This window comes from Podarcis raffonei, chromosome 6, assembly GCF_027172205.1.
Source record: "Podarcis raffonei isolate rPodRaf1 chromosome 6, rPodRaf1.pri, whole genome shotgun sequence".
Taxonomy (NCBI): Eukaryota; Metazoa; Chordata; class Lepidosauria; order Squamata; family Lacertidae; genus Podarcis; species Podarcis raffonei.
The window spans coordinates 96,016,864-96,037,449 of record NC_070607.1 but is presented as its reverse complement, the minus strand read 5'-3'; the positions used below and the strand labels follow the sequence as shown (position 1 = coordinate 96,037,449).

At 48.1% G+C, this 20,586-nt stretch overlaps 1 protein-coding gene across 3 annotated transcripts in view; it reads right to left on the bottom strand.

The window, feature by feature from the left end:
- Window positions 1-5,839: 5,839 nt before the first annotated feature.
- SNPH (syntaphilin) overlaps window positions 5,840-20,586 on the bottom strand; it is a 44,742-nt gene continuing 29,995 nt past the window's right edge. The window contains exons 3-6 of one of the 3 annotated variants that reach the window (XM_053394614.1): window positions 18,915-19,005; window positions 16,385-16,591; window positions 9,432-9,581; window positions 5,840-7,540 (exon numbers count right to left, since the gene is read on the bottom strand). In XM_053394614.1, the coding sequence (XP_053250589.1) occupies window positions 6,277-7,540; window positions 9,432-9,581; window positions 16,385-16,591; window positions 18,915-18,964 (1,671 nt within the window). In that variant the 5' untranslated portion in view covers window positions 18,965-19,005 and the 3' untranslated portion in view covers window positions 5,840-6,276. The remainder of the gene's footprint in view (window positions 7,541-9,431; window positions 9,582-16,384; window positions 16,592-18,914; window positions 19,006-20,586) is intronic. The other 2 variants (XM_053394615.1, XM_053394616.1) reach the window with 2 other exon arrangements.

Sequence of the window (20,586 nt, the reverse complement as noted above, 5' to 3'; positions counted from 1 at the left end):
GCAGTAATAAAGGATTGAAGACTCAAAAGTACATTTTCTAATACTGAATTTACAAAAAAAGGTTTGAAAACCTACCATATTTTTCGCTCTATAAGACGCACCAGACCACAAGACACACCTAGTTTTTGGAGGAGGAATATAAGAAAAAAAATATTCTGAATCTCAGAAGCCAGAACAGCAAGAGGGATCGCTGCGCAGTGAAAGCAGCAATCCCTCTTGCTGTTCTGGCTTCTGGGATAGCTGTGCAGCCTGCATTCGCTCCATAAGACGCACACACATTTCCCCTTACTTTTTAGGAGGGGAAAAGTCTTATAGAGCAAAAAATATGGTAATTAGCAAGTTTTAAACAAAGCCAAACTTGAAGAAGGCAAAGCACAATAATAAGGGGTTGAAGACTCAACTATGGAAATTCTAGTGCTGCTTTTACAAAAAGATTTAAAAACCTAAATGGCACGAATTCAAAGAAAGGAATACAAGATAAAGTTGTTTTAGGTTTTGAACAAACTCAAGAACAGGGCTGAAACGCTCCCATAGTCTAGATCTTACTGCTGATGTTAAAGACTGATTTGATTTCCACAAGATAATATTTCTAGTTGATTTCCACATTTTAATAACATTTCTAGTTTATAATATTTATAATGTTTATAATATTAATAATATTTCTAGTTGATTTCCACATCTAGTTGATTTCCACATTTCTAGTTGATTCCCACAAGATAATATTTCTAGTCAATTACTTCCTGTTTCAGGGATTTTCACAGTATTTCATCTGTTTTGTGCAATTTCTCGGTTCCGTGACTGTCTTTTTTCTACGAGTTGCTTCCATATTGGCATTGTTGAGCCCCACATCTTTACGAGACAATCCCTAGTTACCCTTTGAGCTTCACAACCCTCCTTCTCCTTCCCTGTTCATTTGCCCTCTCTGAGCACACAAGCCCTGACGAGGGATAAGACACGGCCATTTTCTCCACCGCCTTTTGTCCCCCCTGTGGGCAGTTGTCCAGACTGGACCCAGAGGGAAGGGCAAGTCGTGCCCCGAGAGCAAGGAGCCGCAGGGCCTGCTGAGGGCTCTTGCCATTGCCTTCATCTCCCCTCACCCAGAGACCCAGCAATGCTGGGACAGCCAAGCTTGCAGCGATGTTTGCTTGGCTGTTTCGCCCCCTGCCCAGCCCTATGGCCTTGCAACGGCTTGCGCCAACATGGTCAGTTGTAGGATGGACGGTTTCAAGAAATGGACAGGCCATTTTTTAAAAGATAGAATCACAGAACTGTAGAGCTGGCAGGGAACCCAAGGGCCATGTAGTTCAACTCCCTGCAATGAGAGGAAACTCAGCTAAAGAATCCCTCACAGACTGCCATCCAGCCTCTGCCTAAAAACCTGAAGGAAAATTTAAGTTTTCTTTTGTCCATTCACATTTTTATTTCTCCCCATCATCTTATGCTTTAATGATAATAACAGTAGTAATTTTAAATTAATTTATTTAAATTGCATTTAAACCTGTATTTTAAATTGGTTTTTTTCCTCCCTACTATGTTTTTACTGTAATTTTACTGGTGTTACCTGCCCTGAGCCCTGCTCTGGCCAGGGAGGGTGGGATATATAAATATAATTAATTATTAATTATTATTAATTATTAATTATTGTTGTTGTTGTTGTTGTTATTATTATGATGATGATGATGATGATGATGATGATGATGATGATGATGCCATCCATCTGAGTGCATTGCCCCAATCGGTCTGGGCGGCTCCCAGCAAAATATTGAAAATACAATAAAACCTCAAACATTGAAAACTTCCCTAGCTGAGTCCTGGGCTCTCTTTTCCAGCTCTATACTTCTATGATTCTTGGATATTCTAGTAGGACTGAAAAACAGAAACACAGGAAGGGGCCATGCAAGCCAGGGCAGGCTTTCTTTAGTGCCTGGTGGTCACTAGCAACATCTTAAGCTCTAGCACCAATGAATGCACCCAGTACTTTCTTTCTCCCAGATGAATAAGTGGTTGTCGCTCACTCCTACAAGGAAACATATCACATTGCATTTGAGGGATGCTTTGTGGGGAGGGCGAAACTTACCTGTCGTCCCCTCACTCCCCAATTAGGGATCTTGTACAGGAGTGCCCTCCCCAAAGAGATCTGCAATATACAAGCCCTCCCTCCCACCTATCCTGACGACAGACGTTTTGCTAATACAGAGTAAATAGCAGTCATAGAATTTAAGGCTGTATGAGACTGACCCTCAAGCACTGAAGGGAAAAGTCTCCATGCGAGGAGGAGAAGGGAGCGCAGTCTTTTCCCTAAATACTTTCCCTGGCCTCTGCTCACACCAACCCCTGCTCGCAGCCCACCCAGTGGCATACCAGTAGTCCAGAGCTGGAACTGGAAGTGCAGCAGAGAGGGGCGTTCAGAGACAGATACTCCCAGCTCCCTCCAACAGCATCACCCAAACACCCATAAGCTTAAGCTCAAATAAGACAAAAGGACCCATTGAGCCACCTGTGCCTTATATTTCTTCTCTCAAAGCTCATACTAATTATAAAAGAAGCAACCAGGTAGGAGAACCGTATCCCACCTTCCTTCCCCTCGTCAGTTCCGAAAAATGGACTTTTCCAACAGCACGGCGGAGAGTTGGTTAGCGGGGCAGGAAACCAACAGCCTGATGCTGTCAGCCGATAACCTTTGCATGGTAGGGTTCAAGTTTGCCAAAAGTGAACATAGTGCAAAGCAGGACAAAAACCGAATTAAGGACTCCTTAATTACTGCCCCAAGCCAGGGGGGCGGCCAGTTGCTCTACGCGAGGTATATTATCTGGCTCTTCTGCATCTCGGCCAGCAGCCGCTTCCAAGAAGTAGACGACGTACAATTCAGTTCCCAGCTGGGGGAGTCAGAGCCAAAGAGAGTTTGAAAAGTCTCGTCATGAACGTGATGGGGAGAAGTGACAATAACGCGGTCGTCAAAAGTGAAGTTTTCGCACAACATTCGTGATCCACTACGTTCTGTTAACATTCTCAGATGGGGGGAGGGAGGCAGAAGGGCTGGGATTTCTCTCCGTAATTCTGCAACACTTTGGGGGTAAATAGGCGAAAGTGAGCCCAGGCTCAAATTTGAAATGTCTGCTTCCCCGGCCCTGGCTGTTTAGTTCTTGCTTTCCAAGTTAGAGAACCAAACTTTTGGACATGTTACAGCACCATCTGGGGGGCATTAGGTGCTAGTGATCAGGGCTTGACGTGAGACAAAGCTCCCCAAGTGTTAGCCCTGGGAAATGTGAACGAATGAAGTGTCTCTGAGAAAGTGCAAAGTGCCTTTCCCTTCCCCCTGAGTAGCCACAACCAACTCTGGGGATTAAGGAAAAGGAAAACCCAAAGCAGAGGGCATGACTTCAAGACAGGCCTGAGTCTTAAATCCTAACAATAAAAATCCAGTTTATACGTACTACGCAGTGTGTCATCCCTGGGGCTCCTACACCACCTAGAGGAGATATATGTCGAGTCTTAAAACAATCATACATCTAGGCATTCATTCATTCCATCCCATGTGAGCTCTCTTCCTACTGGTTGCTCCTCAGAGTGCGGAGAGTCGTCACTAATGGGACAAAAAAAGCAGCAAGAATGTGTCTGTGTGCATTGTTCCTTAGCGTTGCTTTGAAAAAGCATACTGGGTAATTGGAACACCAGTGGCAGGAATGAGACGTTGTGGGCTCATGAAACAGGTTGCTGGAATTTGAGAGAAAAGGGGGCACAGCGCATCTTAGTCATGTGAGGGGCATCATTTGTTTGAGGTTGGTTAAAGCACTGGTTTTTCAACGGTGGGTTGGGATTGACTTCTGGGCCACGGCTTGTTCTATGATGGGTCACAACAGCAGCAGTTGCACTATGGTAAAAAAAATAATGGGAAATGTTTGGGTCGAAGGTGGGTCCTGGGTGTGAGAGGACTGAAAACTACTGGGCTAAAGAATACTGGTTTGGATCAACTCTTTGTGAAGTTTGCCAAAGGAACATCCAGATGAAAGGTTCTGTTGTTCTTAGGGGGTTCTTGGGCACGGAATCTGAAGGAAGCGGGTGAATAGGAAGAAAATTGAGTTGGGAAGGGAGTTGTATTGCATGACTCCAGCATAAAAGGTAAAGGGACCCCTGACCATTAGGTCCAGTCGTGACTGACTCTGGGGTTGCGGCCCTCATCTCGCTTTATTGGCCGAGGGAGCCGGCGTACAGTTTCCGGGTCATGTGGCCAGCATGACTAAGCCGCTTCTGGCAAACCAGAGCAGCGCACGGAAACGCCGTTTACCTTCCTGCCGGAGTGGGACCTATTTATCTACTTGCACTTTGACGTGCTTTCAAACTGCTAGGTTGGCAGGAGCAGGGACCGAGCAATGGGAGCTCACCCTGTCGTGGGGATTCGAACCGCCGACCTTCTGATCGGCAAGTCCCAGGCTCTGTGGTTTAACCCACAGCGCTACCCGCGTCCAGTATAACAGACTATTTATTGGGCATCACTGTCTGACAAGTGGGGGCAGGGAAAAGAGCAGAGCAGGATGAAGCCACAGGGACATGGGATAGCATTGGGCAGTTTCCTTATTCGGACCACTAGGCCACCCAACATGGCATTATCTATCCTGACCAGCAGTGATTTATCCGGGGTCTCTTACCCCTCCCTGCCCCATGATCATGTCCATTGACTTGCGCCTAAGGCAGGCAGTATTGAAAACATTAAGAACAAACAGGAGACTCCCAGTACAGTGGTATCTTGGTTTACAACCATAATCCGTTCTGGAGGTCTGTTTGTAAACCAAAACAGGTTGTAACCCAAGGCACACTTTTGCCAATGGGACCTCCCCAAAAAATTTGTTCGTAATTAAAAAAACCCGGGTTGTATTCCAAAAAAAGGTTGCAAACCAGGACACACACTTCTGGCTTTGACGTGTTTGTAATCCAAAACGTATGCAAACCAAGGTACCACTGTAGTGAACCAGGGCCAGGGTGCATGCGCAGCACATGTGCGCTGCCCTCTCTGCCTGCAGAGTCTACTACTGAACAGTAGCCCCTAGTGGATTGGAAGGGAACATACCTAAGGTGACAAAATGGCACCAATGACACAGAAAGGGCAACAGGAGAGGGTTGGAATGTGGGATTATAAATTGGTAAAGTCACTTTTTTTGTTTGGGAAGAAGAAGAAACACAACCTGTGAACTGAGCTTGAAAATGCAACCGCCGACTGCTTTAGTAAGACTGGGGAAATGGTAATCCATTTCGAAGGAAGGAACGTACGTGCCATTTTAAACCGTCAGGAAGGTGACGGGCGCTGTGTCATTAGATGGAGAAAGGGCTCTGCTTTATTTTTTGTGCCCCATGAAAGAACCAAGACGGTCCCTTTGCCTGTCGCTGGATGAAGGGAGGAAAGTGATGTCTCTGGGTCCATGGACCATATGAAGCTATCTCATGTGGAGTCAGATAACTGGTCCATCTAGGCCAGTGCTGCCTACACGGACTGGCAGAGGTCTCTCCCAGTCCCACCTGGAGGTGCTGGGGAATGAATTTGGAGCCTTTTGCATGCAAAGCAGGTGATCGATTGCTGAGCTATGAAATCCACTGCCTCCTCACTTCTGAGTCAACCTGGCAGTGGGTGAGAATATATCTCGTCACTGCTAGGCAACTGTGATGTGCCCCTTCTCTTCCCATCGGGAGCCGGCAAAAGGCTCAGCCAGGATCTGTAGTTACTGCTGCAAAATCCTGTAAGTGAGGGAACATGAGCAAAAGTGGGTGGCGGGTGGTGGCCTAGTGAGGATTAGGGACACCGGTGGTTTATAGAGGAGCGTTAGAAAAAGCAGAAGAGAAAGGAACAAGTTATCGGAGAGCTTTTCCAGCGTATCGCAAAAATGGCCAGAAAGAGCCTACTGTGGAAAGGAGAGAGATCGGGAAAAAGTCTCGTAACTTCCCTGAAGTGGAATGACAGGCAAACTTCCGCAAGCTACAGCACCTACGGCGCAAGGGTCTTTCAGCAGGGAGGCCGGCTGCCCAATCCCAGCTCCTTGCAATTCCTCCAGGGTTGCAGAAAGAGGGGCAACGCTAACTCCCCCAAGTCATTTGTATAAATCGAGATGCAGCAGGTCAGAACTGTCACCCAGGTGCCCCCCCAATAAATAAATAAATAAATAAAAAGTCTCAGTGCGTGGATGAAATGTACAATCAGTGGTCAGCTAAATTATGGTTGTTTCCATGAACTGGCTCTCTCTGGGCGAAGCATGTGTGCGGCGCAATGAGCTGAGTAGGGGAAGGAGGTTATGGCTGGGAGCAGGAGCTGCTGGTGTTGGTGACGGAGCGGCAGCTGATCTTGCGGATGGAGTGCAGGGCGACCGTGCAGCAGCCCCGCAGGAGCGAGCTAATGTTGTAGATGGGCTGGCCTTGCCTCCTCTGCGAGCGGCACAGCCAGGCGACCGTAGGCACTGCCGGCACCACCACAGCCAGGAGATCCACGATGAAGTGGCGGCTCCAGTAAGTTTGAGGCTCCGCCGCCGCTGCTGCTGCTACGAGCTCCTGGCCCGGCTCAGCTTCTTCTTCTTCTTCTTCTGGGGCACACATGACGCTCACCGACTGGCTGGCGCTAGAAGGCTGGTGCACGGTTGGGCTGTTGGCCACTGGGCTTGGCGAAGCTGCTTGCTCAGTAGCGTTCTCTCCCTCCTCTACTGCGCTGATCGACACAGCTGAGCTGGGATCAGCAGCTGCCATGTCCGTGGCCCCCCCAGGAAAGCTCTGGCCCTGGATCTCCAAGCTACGCGGTTCAGCCGCATCCTCCATTTCAGACACCCACACGGACGTGGGGCTGGCCAGGCTGCAAGCCTGGGATTTCATCACCTTCTCTAGGATAGTATCAAGATCCGGCTGGTACTGCACAAAGTCCGTCTGTATGGCTTGCTCCTGCATGCAGCTGGCTTGCACTGCCGCCTCGACGCTGTGCTGAGACCCCATCAGCTTCTCGTACGTGGAGCTGGTGGGCACCCGGGACCCCAGGGTGAAGTTGGTCTGCAGGGAGGTGTCGTCTGTGCCGCACTCCACCCCCGAGGACAGGAGGCTGCTCTGGTCCAGCAAGTCCGTCCGGCTCAAGGAGTCGTCCGCGGCCACAAAGCCGCTGTCACAGGCCGCTTCTTCCACTGAGATCTGGGAGCCGCCCAGGTTCCTGTCGGCGGCTCCTTGGTCGCTCAGCTTGGTGTAGGTGGAGCTGCGGGTGAGGGAGCGGGCCGGAGAGCCCCCCGCGGACTCGGCAGCCCCCTCTTCTTTGACCGTCCCGTCCTGGGCGACCTCCATGCAGTGCAGCAGGGTCTCCAGCTTCTTGTTCTGAATGTTGATGTCCACAAAGTACTTTTGGAGCCCTTTGTCTTTCTCCATCAGGTTGTTCTTGACGGTGTCAATGACCTGCTTCAGCTGCTTGATCTCCTTCCGGGCTTCCTTCAGCGCCAGCTGGGCCTCCACGCGGTGGCACTCCTCCTCGATCCAGTCCTCCTGCATCCTGGAGAGCTGCGTCTTCAGGTCATCGATCTCGGCATCCCTGTAGCAGACGGACAAACAGACGGTCACTGCCCTTGCTAGCTCTGCAACAGACTGTCTTGCCAGAGTGGTGCATGCTCTAGTTCTCTCCCGCTTGGACTACTGCAATGCGTTCTACGTGGGGCTACCTTTGAAGGTGACCTGGAAACTGCAATTAATCCAGAATGCGGCAGCTAGACTCATGACTGGGAGAGGCCACCGGAATCACATAGAGAGATCTGCATTGGCTCCCAGTACATTTTAAAGCACAATTCAAAGTGTTGGTGCTGACCTTTAAAGCCCTAAACGGCCTTGGTCCAGTATACCTGAAGAAGGGTCTCCACTCCCATCATTCAGCCTGGACACTGAGGTCCAGTACCAAGGGCCTTCTGGCGGTTCCCTCGCTGCGAGAAGCCAAGTTACAGGGAACCAGGCAGAGGGCCTTCTCGGTACTGGCGCCCACACTGTGGAACTCCCTCCCAGCAGATGTCAAGGCAATAAGCAACTATCTTACTTTTAGAAGACATCTGAAGGCATGTTTAGGGAAGCTTTTAATGTTCGATGCATTACTGTATTGTTGAAATATCAGTGTTGATTTTGGGGGGGTATTTAGGGATTGATTTTACCATACCGGCTTTGTAATTGCCAATCTGTAATAGTTTCATGGAATTGTAGAATTGGAAGGGACCCCAAGGGTCATCTAGTCCAACCCCCTGCAATGCAGGAATATTTTGCCCAGCACGGGGTTCAAACCCACAATCCTGAGATTAAGTATCTCAGGCTCTACTGACTGAGCTACCAAGTTTCATATGGATCTATTTGTTTATATAGAGCATGGGTTGTCAACCTGGTCCCTTCCGTCCACTAGTGGGCATTTCAGGATTCTAGGTGGGCGGTAGGGGGTTCTAGGCTGGTGACTGGAAGCGGCCGCTGAGACCACATAACACTGGTCTTGAAAGACCTACATTGGCTCCAGGTACGTTTCTGAGCACAATTCAAAGTGTTGGTGCTGACCTTGAAAGCCCTAAACGGCCTCGGTCCAGGATACATGAAGGAGCGTCTCCACCCCCATCGTTCTGCCCGGACACTGAGATCCAGCTTCAAGGGCCTTCTGGCGGTTCCCTCACTGTGAGAAGCCAAGTTACAGGGAACCAGGCAGAGGGGCTTTTCGGTAGTGGCACCCGCCCTGTGGAACGCCCTTCCATCAGATGTCAAAGCGATAAACAACTACCAGACTTTTAGGAGACATCTGAAGGCAGCCCTGTTTAGGGAAGCTTTTAATGTTTGATGCATTACTGTATTTTAATACTTTGTTGGAAGCCGCCCAGAGTGGCTGGGGAAGCCCAGCCAGATGGGCGGGGTATAAATAATAAATTCTATTCTATTCTATTCTATTCTATTCTATTCTACGGCACAAGCTGAATCCGCCTTCCATCAAGCCCTGGTGGGCGGTAAGGATATTGTGCCATCGAGAAAGATGCATTAGTGGGTGGTAGGTATAAAAAGGTTGACTACCCCTGGTATAGAGTGAAAGTGAAATTCTGTGAGTAGACTGTACACATTCAGCAAAGTTACCTTTATCTGCTTCTCTTAGGCAGCAATCCTATGCACACTTACCTGTGAGTAAGGTTTAGGGTTTGCTGCCTGAGGTGAAGCGCACGAAGCTGGCTAAATTTGCAGCTGAATCTTCAGCACTGGCAAGGAGATACTTCCACAGCAAATCTCAGGAACATGCGTCGTTCCCATGAAGCCAGCTATTGTAGTCTATCAATCATTAGCGCCTGAAAAGTTCCAGCTGATGTAGTTCTGAGTGGCCCGCAAGGCTGACTGCTGCTTGCCTGGCCTAGTATGTTCAGGGGAATGCAGAGCCTCAAATTCCTCCACCCCAGATGCAAGCGCCCCCAAATACTGACCTGTCCTGCAGCCTCTCATGTGTGTCTTTCAGCCTGGCCCTGAGGTGTCGAATGCAGACCTCCTTTTGCTGGAGAGGGGTGAGGTACTGCTCGGGGGTCGGGGGCTTGATCCCATGGTTATCACTGCACAGCAGGTACTTGACTGGGCGCCTGAAAAGACAGGAAAGTTCATCAGTGCCTTGGAACTGCCTATGGTCTAAAGGGAGATTTCCCTTCCTGGTCCGTGGAAGGTTCAGAGCACATGATTGCATCTCCTCACTTTCTCACACTCACGCTCTTGTTCTCTCTCTCACGGCTGAAAATTAGACTGCAAGCTCCTTGGGGTTCACCTTTTAAGCTTCAGAAACTCAGGACAGTGCTGCCTATGTTGACACTGCTAAGGTACCGTATTTTTCGCTCCATAAGGCGCACCTGATCATAAGGCGCACCTACTTTTTTTGGGGGGGGGGGATTCAAGAAAAAAATATGCGGCTCTTGGGGGCTTTTGCAGGAGGTGGGGGAAGTGAAAGAGCCTCACTCTGTCCCTTCTCCCACCTCCCGCAAAAGCCAGGGATAGCCGCGCGAAGCCTCCCCAGGGCAGTGGGATGAAGGCTCCCCGCTGCCCTGCGGAGGCTTTGCGGGCTACCCCAGAAGCGTTTCCCCCCACCGCCAGCCCCAAAGAACAGGTCGGGGCTGGCAGGCGAAGCCTGGGTCCCCTCCCCAGCCCCAGGGACCACACATTCACTCCATAAGACGCACAGACATTTCCCCTTAGATTTTAAGAGGGGGAAAGTGCATCTTATGGAGCGAAAAATACGGTAACTGCGCACGTTTCGAGCTCAGATTTTTCTGCTCCTTTCTCCAGATTTCTCTTCCAAAGCCAAGCAAGAACAGAGGAGAACAATGACCCCGTGCAAAGGATGTTTTAGTGCTGCCTCTTGCCCAGGATGGAGTAATGTGGAGATATAGCAGACTAATGACTGTAGCAAATGAAGAAACAGAGAAGAGCAGCAGAGGGGGAAATCAGACAGACATTTAAGACGAAAGACGCTTCTTTACGCTTGCAAGACCCTTGGCATTGTGTCAATTTGCCAAACCCTGGTACTTTTCAGTACCCAGCACCCTTCCTGTATTTATCCATAACCACTGACCTTGGCTAGCTTTCTGCCTTTGTGGAGTAATGGGGGATCATAAATACATAGCTAAAATAAGTTAAAAATAAATTTGTTGTACAGTAATATTCTGCTGTAGGAAACCCCCACAAAAAACAGCTCTCCAGAGCTTAGGCTGTGGCAGGGGCCCTGGTCCTATCAGTGTCAATGAGGGGAAGTTTCTTTTTTCCAGTGTTAAAATGCTTTGCCCAGGGAAGTGTGTCCGTTTCCTGTCTCTCCCCACCTTGACCTGGCTTTTTAACCATCATGTTTTATATCCTTGATTTTTTAACAGTAAACTGCATTAGTCCACTGTTGATTTTTGAATTGTATGATTGCTTTATTACGTATATATTGATTCCATGATGCGTACTTAGCTGTCAAGCTGTACAAAAGCCTACATTTTAATTGGTTTATTTTAGACATTTCTACCTCCACCCTTCTAAGAATTTTTTTTTCCAGGGCAGGTTACTAACAGCTAAGTAAATGGGGTTTTGTAAGTGGGGTTTTGTGCAGCTTAATTATTCAAAGGTAAAGGTAAAGGGACCCCTGACCATTAGGTCCAGTCGTGGCCAACTCTGGGATTGCGGTGCTCATCTCGCTCTATAGGCTGAGAGAGCCGGCGTACAGCTTCCGGGTCATGTGGCCAGCAGGACTAAGCCGCTTCTGGCGAACCAGAGTAGCGCATGGAAACGCCATTTACCTTCCCACCGGAGCAGTACCTATTTATCTACTTGCACTTTGACGTGCTTTCGAACTGCTAGTTTGGCAGGAGCAGGGACCGAGCAATGGGAGCTCACCCTGTCGCAGGGATTCGAACCGCTGACCTTCTGATGGGCAAGTCCTAGGCTCTGTGGTTTAACCCACAGCGCCACCCTCATCCCTTAATTATTCAAAAGGGCTTGCTTAATAGGGACGTTGGACTGTGGACCTCATCTATCTGCTACTGTCAGGGTTGAAGCCAGTGTCTTGCCTGCCTGTCAGTGTCCTGGCAGTTTTGAATACAGTGGTACCTTGGGTTACATACGCTTCAGGTTACAGACTCCGCTAACCCAGAAATAGTGCTTCAGGTTAAGAACTTTGTTTCAGGATAAGAACAGAAATCGTGCTCCGGCAGCACAGCGGCAGCAGGAGGCCCCATTGGCTAAAGTGGTGCTTCAGGTTAAGAGCAGTTTCAGGTTAAGAATGGACCTCCGGAACGAATTAAGTACTTAACCCGAGGTACCACTGTAAAGCCAGTGAAAGGGAAGAGTATGAGTTTAAGCCTGGTTTGAACAGGTGGATAAAAGTTTCCCGGCTGATCGGCTGCTTTCAAGAACACTGGAGTGGAGGACTGATGCTGTCTCTAGATTTCCTGTCCACATTTATACTCAGTGTCTACATTGATAAAGAAAGAGAAATTAGGAAAGCAGCGCAAGTCTCTGTGGTCCTCTTCCCACTACAAAACCTGGGAAAGTCTATGTGCAATCCTGAGTGTAGAGTTAGGAATCTGGGACCTGGCCTGTCTTCCTTAATTTGGTCCATCTCTATGCCAGTTCACACCTCCTCCTTCCTTCCCAGAGAGCACAAAAGGATTGCCTTTAAATGTAATGGCAGCAGAGGACCCTTTTGGTAAGATGAGAGTTTAGCCTTTCAGAACTGTACTGGGAATGAGGCCTGGACACCCAAGGAGGATGGCCCCAGTACTACTGAATCTGACTCAATATTAAAGGTTTTTATTATTATTATTAAATGGGATCAAGTCCAATGTTACGAACTTGCAGTGGAAAAATATGTGACAAAGAATGCAGGCTTATAAAAACATATAAGGTATTTTTCGCTCTATAGGACGCACCCAACCATAGGACGCACCTTGTTTTAGAGGGGGAGAACAAGGGAAAAAAATTCTCTCCCTCTTTGCTCAGCGCCCCTTCAGCAAAGTGGCAGGAGAAATGGAGCCCCTTCCGTTTCTCCTCTCGCTTCGCTGAAGGGGCGCTGCACAGTTCTCCCTCTCTGCTGAAGCCAGGAGAGTCTTGCTCTTCTGGCTTCAGCAAAAGGAACCCGAAGCCGTAGGCTTCGGGTTCCTTTCGCTGAAGCCTGGAAAATGAGAGGGGTCGGTGTGCACCGACCCCTCTCACTCTCCAGGCTTCAGGGATAGACTCTCCTGGCTTCAGCGAAAGCAACGCGAAGCCTCCGGAGCGCAGAGGGAGTGCTCCCTCTGCGCTTTGGAGGCTTTGCGTTGCTATCGCTGAAGCCAAGGAGCCTGCATTCACTCCATAAGACGCACACACATTTCCCCTGAATTTTTGGAGGGGAAAAATTGCGTCCTATAGAGCGGAAAATACGGTATATATGCTTATGCATGGTTCCCTGGTCCTGCCAATGACGTGGAGCAGGGAATGTGTCGGCAGGGAGGACACACACATCATCATGACACCAGGTAGGCTGGGCTGGATGTTATAGATGGGAGAAGCAGGAGCTGAGGACAGGAACACTGCCAAAAATGTGTAATGTGAAAGTACATCCTTAGAGCACTATTCCATTTGCAGCTGCAAAAACTGGGGACCTTCACAAAGTTTCTGTTGAATGGAGTCTTTTCCTTTCCTTTCCTTTTTCCTATTGCAACATTGGACTTAATTTTTAGGGTTCCTGAAATACAATCCGTATTTATTTATATTTTAATTCCAGGTCAATACATAGGTTGTATGCAAAGGACAGGTGCATAAGAGCAATTGTGATATCTATATCTCTATCTATCTATCTATCTATCTATCTATCTATCTATCATCTATCTATCATCTATCTATCATCTATCTATCATCTATCTATAGATATATGGAATCTGTTGGCAACTTTCCTGCCCTTCTGAACTAATGGTGAATTTGATCACTTCTGAAACCCTGTATCAAGAGACATACGTTATGCCCCAGTTTTAGCAGCGTGTAACTGCCCTCATTTCAACTGAGTTCAGAATTAGTCTGCACATACTGCAGTACTGCTCTTTTGAAACAGCTACTTTTAAAGACAGAATCCAACCCCTTTTTATGGGTTTTTATTTATTTATTTGGGGTTCATTCACAGGTCCAGCCTTATTATCAGCAGCTGAATTCATATTCACAGTTGCTTACAAATATAGTTAGCCATGTAGTTCCTTCCACTCATAAGCATGCAGTAAAAGAGTACAGGCAGATTACCCTCCAGTTGCTTCCTAGCTACTCTTCTGTGCTGCAGAACAGCCTGAGTTAACCTGCATTAGGAGTTAAATCTGCCATTATTTGGCAGCCCACCTGGATCACTGGTGCCAGGTTAGGATTGGACTAATCAATTACATTTCCCCAGTTATATTGGACATCTTGAGGTTAGGTGATGGCTATTAGTCAGAGGCTATTAGCCACAGGGACGCGGGTGGCGCTGTGGGTAAAACCTCAGCGCCTAGGACTTGCCGATCGCATGGTCGGCAGTTCGAATCCCTGCGGCGGGGTGCGCTCCCGTCGTTCGGTCCCAGCGCCTGCCAACCTAGCAGTTCGAAAGCACCCCTGGGTGCAAGTAGATAAATAGGGACCGCTTACCAGCGGGAAGGTAAACGGCGTTCCGTGTGCTGTGCTGGCTCACCAGATGCAGCTTTGTCACGCTGGCCACGTGACCCGGAAGTGTCTGCGGACAGCGCTGGCTCCCGGCCTATAGAGTGAGATGAGCGCACAACCCTAGAGTCTGGCAAGACTGGCCCGTACGGGCAGGGGTACCTTTACCTTTACCTATTAGCCAGAACGGCTAAATTAGCCTTTGACAGAAGGGTGCCCTTCAAATGTTTTCATGGAATCACAGTTGGAAGGGACCCCAAGGGCCATCTAGTCCAACCCCCTGCAATACAACCTCTGCTTGAAAACCTCCAATGAACCTTCTGAAGGACTCCATTCCACAGTTGAACAGCTCTTACTGCCAGAAAGTTATTCTTGATGTTTCAGAACAACCTGGCTACTATAAGGAAATTCTGCCCTTGGTATGTTCAGTTTCCACCTCTCCTTTTTGATTCTCTGGCCCCATATCTGCACAAACATTATCCCAAAATACAGACGTGCTTTTACACTTGCAAGACTGGATGTTTTTGCCATCTGCAGTACTTGAGGGTCAATTCCAAAAGATTCCACTTGAGAAACGTCTTTGCCCCTGTGGAGACGGCAGCACCGAAACAGCGGCACATGTTCTCCTGTCTTGTACTCTCTACAAAGACCTGAGGAACAAGATCATCACCCCACTCATACTAACCATCCCAGGGCACTCAACCACTGCCACAACGTCCTTTCTTCTATCAGATCAAAATGAGCAGATAACAGCAAAGGTTACTAGGTTCATAGCAGGGGCAATCAGAATAAGGGCCACTAACTGACTGCTGATTCAGGACTTTAAATTGTGCTCTTAGATCAAACTTTCTTTTCTGTGTATACTGTAATGTTTTACTGTTGGTATGGCCATTGGCTAATGCGAATAAAGTTTTTTCTTATCTATCTATCTTCCTGATGTTTAGTCAGAATCTCCTTTCTTGCAACCTGAATCCATTGGCTTGAGTCCTACCCTCCAGAGCAGCAGAAAACATGCTTGCTCCAGCTTCCACATGACAGCCCTTCACAGGTGTTTGGAGATGGCTATCACACCCCTCCTCTTTTCCAGGCTAGGCATATCCAGATCCTTCAACCGTTCTTCATACGGCTTGGTTTCCAGGCCCTTGATCATCCTTTGGGACTACAACTCCCATCACCCTGGGCCGATGGGAGTTGTAGTCCAAAACACGTGGAGGCTGCCAGGTTGGCAAAGACCAAGCTGAGCAGAACCCTCCATATTCAGAGGCGGTATACTCCCAGACTACCAGGTGCTGTGGACTAATGTGCAACAACGAAGCCTCTATCTTGCTCACCTGGCAGCTATCCTAGAGGCTAATTCTCCCCTGGCCTCCTTGCTGGCCCAAAGAGGACTAATTTAGTCAGCTAGCCCTGGTGATCATCTAATGTTTATTGGATGGATTTCCCCCTAAATTGATTTTAGAACTTTGAATTTACTGTTATTCACGCTTTTATACTGTATTTTATGCTGTTTTTTTGTTGTATCACAATTAAGTGCTTTAAATTTGTTGTTAGCCGCCCTGAGCCCGGTTTTCTGAACTGGGAAGGGTGGGGTATAAATAAATTATTATTATTATTATTATTATTATTAAAAACAGAAGTACTGTTTTGGGAGGACAGGGGGTAGGCAGGTGTGGGGGACTCCCTGGTCCAGAATGGGTTAACTGTGCCCCTGAAGGACCAGGTGCGCAGTCTGGGAGTCATTTTGAAAGCCCTAAACAGCCTCGGTCCTGTATACCTGAAGAAGCATCTCCACCCCCATCGTCCAGCCCGGACACTGAGGTCCAGCGTCGAGGGCCTTCTGGCAGTTCCCTCATTGCAAGAAGTGAGGTTACAGGAGAACCAGGCAGAGGGCCTTCTCGGTGGTGGCACCTGCCCCGTGGAATGCCCTCCCACCAGATGTCAAAGAGAAAACCAACTACCAGACTTTTAGAAGACATCTGAAGGCAGCCCTGTTTAGGGAAGCTTTTAATGTTTGATGCATTACTGTCTTTTAATAATTTGTTGGAAGCCACCCAGAGTAGCTGGGGAAACCCAGCTAGATGGGCAGGGTATAAACAAAATAATAATAATAATAATAATAATAATAATAATAATAATAATAATAATATTTAGCAGGCCACTGCTGGGTTGGCAAGGCAATTCTCTCTCTTGTGTTGGACGCTTGTGATGCGTGTGTGTGTGGGGGGGTCTGTGTGTTGCTGCCCTTCCAGGAGCCAAGGGTTACCTTGGGGTGGGACTGCTGTCGCTGCCCTTACAGGAGCCGGAGTTGCTGCTGCTGCTGAGCGAAGAGGTGCCGTAGGTGTCCCGCATGCTCACTGGCGGAGAGGGACGCCTGGAGGCGGGAAGAAGAGGCTGTTTCTCAGTCGGAGTGGCAGGGGCTGTTGCAGACTTAAAGAACGAGGCAAAGCCACTCCTTCCGTAAAACTCACGGCTTAAAACAAAACAAAAAAACCACCACCAAAGGAAAACACGAATACAGGAAGAAGAAAAAAAACCAAAACAGGACAGAACAAAACAAAACAAACGACAAGAACAAACAGGCGGGGTTCAAAATGGAACGTGGCAAAAGCTCTCTCTGCAAACAGGTTAGTGAAGCAGTAGCAAAGGCGGGCCTGAGGAGGGCGCTGCAAGCCCCCAGCACCACTCCCCAGCACCCCAACAGGAGCACCCCATCACTTTCATGGAGCTCAGAGCCCAGGAAAAAGCATCTGATCATAAGCGCTACAGGGGAAGTGCTGGGAAGTACCGTATTTTTCCGTCTATAAGACGCCTCCATGTATAAGACGCCCCCTATTTTGGGGGACTCACCAATCGCCAACCCTCCCTTGGCACTATCCGCGTATAAGACGCCCCTTATTTTTTGACATTTTTTAAAGGAAAAAAACCTAGTCTTATACACGGAAAAATACAGTATCATCCTTAGGCTGCCTTTCGGATGACAACAGGTGGCAGAGACCCTTTAAGCAACATTCTAGATAGATGGATTGGGAAAGGTAGGAGAGGTGCTTGCAAGGGAACATGTATTAATTGACTATATACACACACTCAAACCTCGGTTTTCGAATGTCTTGGCTACCGAACGTTTCGGAAGCCGAACGCCAAAAACCCGGAAGGGAATGCTTCCGTTATCAAATGCACCTCAGAAGCTGAATGGCTTCCGAGGTGCGTTTCTCAATTTTCCCCATTGAACTTGCTGACAGACCTTTGGTCCTCGGTTTCCAAATGTTTTGGAAGTCGCATGGATTTCCAGAATGGATTACGTTCGAAAACAGAGATTCCATTGTATATTTAATAACGTTGTCTTAATTTGCTTTTGACTTTACCCTCGTGTTGTATTTCTACATCTGCATCTCACGATTCTACATCTTTAAAGTTGTAATCTGCCCAGGGAACTTATTGTTCATGGATAGTACAGTCATATCTCGGGTTACAGATGCTTCAGGTTGTGTTTTTTCAGGTTACCGACGCTCCGAAACCCAGAAGTACCAGAACAGATTACTTCCGGGTTTCGGAGGTCACACATGCGCAGAAACGCTAAATTGCGCTTTGTGCATGTGCAGAAGCAACGAATTGCAACCCACGTGTGCGCAGACATGCTGCTGCAGGTTGCGAACGCTGCGGATTGCGAACGTGCATCCTGCACAAATCACGTTCGCAACCTGAGCGTCCACTGTATACAAACACTAAATAAAAATTAAAACTATGATAAGAAGTCATATAATCAAAGGGTTGGAAAGGACACTGCTATCTGAGTGCGCTAGGTACTAAGTGCTTGACATGTCTCTGTTTTGACATTCCACAGCACCACAGGCAGCTTACTAACACGTTTCGCCTAAATCTGTCTCCTTGTACTTTAGATCCATGGCATCTTGCCCAGGGGTGAACAATTCCTAGTCCTTTTCAGCAAGTGAAAATGGTCAGCACACCCTCTCCTCGCTCCCATCCATATTAACACACATGCTTTCGTTCCTGAGAAAGAACCCAGGGAACTCAGGCGTCTGACAACAGCTCAGCATTGCTCTGCTCTCCCCGGCAGGGCTGGCATTTTCAAACAACAACAAGCGTTGCTCTTGTGGCTGGCAGGACCTGACAGGTCACGGAGCGTGACAGGAGAGCCGTGCTTGGCTTGGCTCATCGCAAGCTGCGCAGGCTTGCCTTAAAGGCACAGGAGCAGAACCTATCAAAGAGCCTGGCAGCCCTGTTCTCAGGAGGTGCCTTCGCAAATGGGAATGGTAGGGACCTCTGATGTATGAAAACACACTAAGGGACAGGGAGAAACGCAGTGAAGGGCAAACTGCCAGGGCCAACAGACCACCCCCCTGCTCCTGAGGAAGCAGCCTTTGGCTACCCAGAACTGAAGTGCGGGGTTGCGGCTTCAGTTATTGTGATGGAGCGGTTCACACATGCACAACAGGTGAGGAGGCATGCAAATGTTGTGCCAAGGTGTGGTCAACAGGCATGCAACTTTGGATTACGGCAGCCACAAGAAACAACCTGTCCCTCCTTCCTAGCAGCTCTGCAGTCCCCACAAGGCACTGTGCAGCATTCATAATCCTGTGCATTTGCGAAGCACATGGAAGGAGAAGAGGCTCCTTCCATATCGCTGGAGAGCACCCAGGCTCTCTCTTCGCTCGAGGAAAGCAGAAGGGCAAGGCTGGGGTGGGGGCGAGGACGGTTCCTTTGCTGTGAACCAGCAGGAATGCTGCCAGAAGTCCCATTCCGCAATGTAGAGGGGAAGGGTTTGTGATATTCACCTCCGGGATCCCGTTGAGGGTCTTCTGCTCCCTGGCAGGGACATAGCCATGGAACCGCAGGTCTTGGCGGTGACGTTGGCTGTCACTCCAGCTGGGGAAAGAGCGAGAGATATAAAAAGGGGGAGGGAAAGGATTTTGGGGTTAGAACAAACATGGGTTATAGCAAGGTGCATTTAGGGATGCCTAGATTTCAAACCATAAAGCTTTTCCTACTTGGTAAGATGCTTTTATTTGCAGAGACTTGTTTCAGGTGCTTGTATAGCCTCTGGTTTAATATTCAATAATTCATTATTTGGTTTTAATATTGCATCAACATTTTTTAAAAAATTTGTATACCATCTTTCTATCTTACAATACTCAAGGCGGTTTACAAGCTGAAGAAACAAAAAATGTACATCTTATAACAATGTAATGCAATACAAAAACGTGATAATAATGCAAAACTTTAAAACAAGCAACCTACATCAAAAAGTAACATTCAACAATCTTATTAGAGGAGTACAAAATAATACCAGCATATAAAAGTTACAGAAATTCACCCTTAACAGTTACGATAAATAATTTCTAAACTATAATCAGTAAAACAACAGCAAGCCACAGTACATGAAATAATACAATACAAATTGAGAAGCAGAGACTAGAGGGTGGAGCACGGCAGGTGGAAGGAGTCCTTGCCAGATGGAGTCTCTTCCCTCACAGTTCTTCCTCCAGGCACAGCCTCCTTCAAAGATGGGCTCCTAACTTGTTCCTTGGGTGAGTCCATAAAGGTGGAAAGGACAAGGTGTGGTGTGAACACAATGGATAACAAGGTCCTTCTAACAATGGGGTATGAATGGCAGGATCAGAACATGACTCCCCCCTTTTATTTAGGGCTGATGGATTTCATCTTCCTGTTCAGGGATGTGAAATATTTCTATGTAGGGATATTTCTATTTTTGTGTAGGCCACCCTGGAATCCATATGTGGACGAAAGCACAGTTTATACATCTTAAAAAGGAACAGATTTTTAAAAAATGCTTTCTTTTGTCCCAGCTGGCTGGCCTTCATCCCCATGGCCTCATAAAACTCATCTCCCTCTCTCCAGCCTGGTCCTGTTTTTGGGCCTGAACTAGACTTTGGGTTATAGCAGATGGTCATCTTTTGGAGAATGACAAACTCCACATGCAAAATGGATACACCGAAATCTCCTCCCAGCCCTATTCAGAGAGACAGAGAACAATTGTCACGGCCATTCTGAATTGTGCTCAGGGATGAGAGTGAGCAAGGAGAAGGGGAAAAAGGGAGCAGAACAAATGGAACTGTGTGGCAGGCAAATTGCCCCAGGATGCCTCTTCAGCTTTGTGCCAAGTTTCTATAATTGGCACAGGAGAAAGTACTTCTACATGCGGTGCTGCAGAGTTAACCTGTGGAACTGGCTCCTGCAGGACGCAGTAATGACCATCAACTTGGATAGCTTTAAAAGAGGGCTGGGCAAATTCAGGGAGGCTAAGTAGGGACGCAGGTGGCGCTGTGGGTTAAACCACAGAGCCTAGGACTTGCCGATCAGAAGGTTGGTGGTTCGAATCCCCGTGACGGGGTGAGCTCCCGTTGCTCAGTCCCTGCTCCTGCCAACCTAGCAGTTCGAAAGCACGTCAAAGTGCAAGTAGATAAATAGGTACTGCTCTGGCAGGAA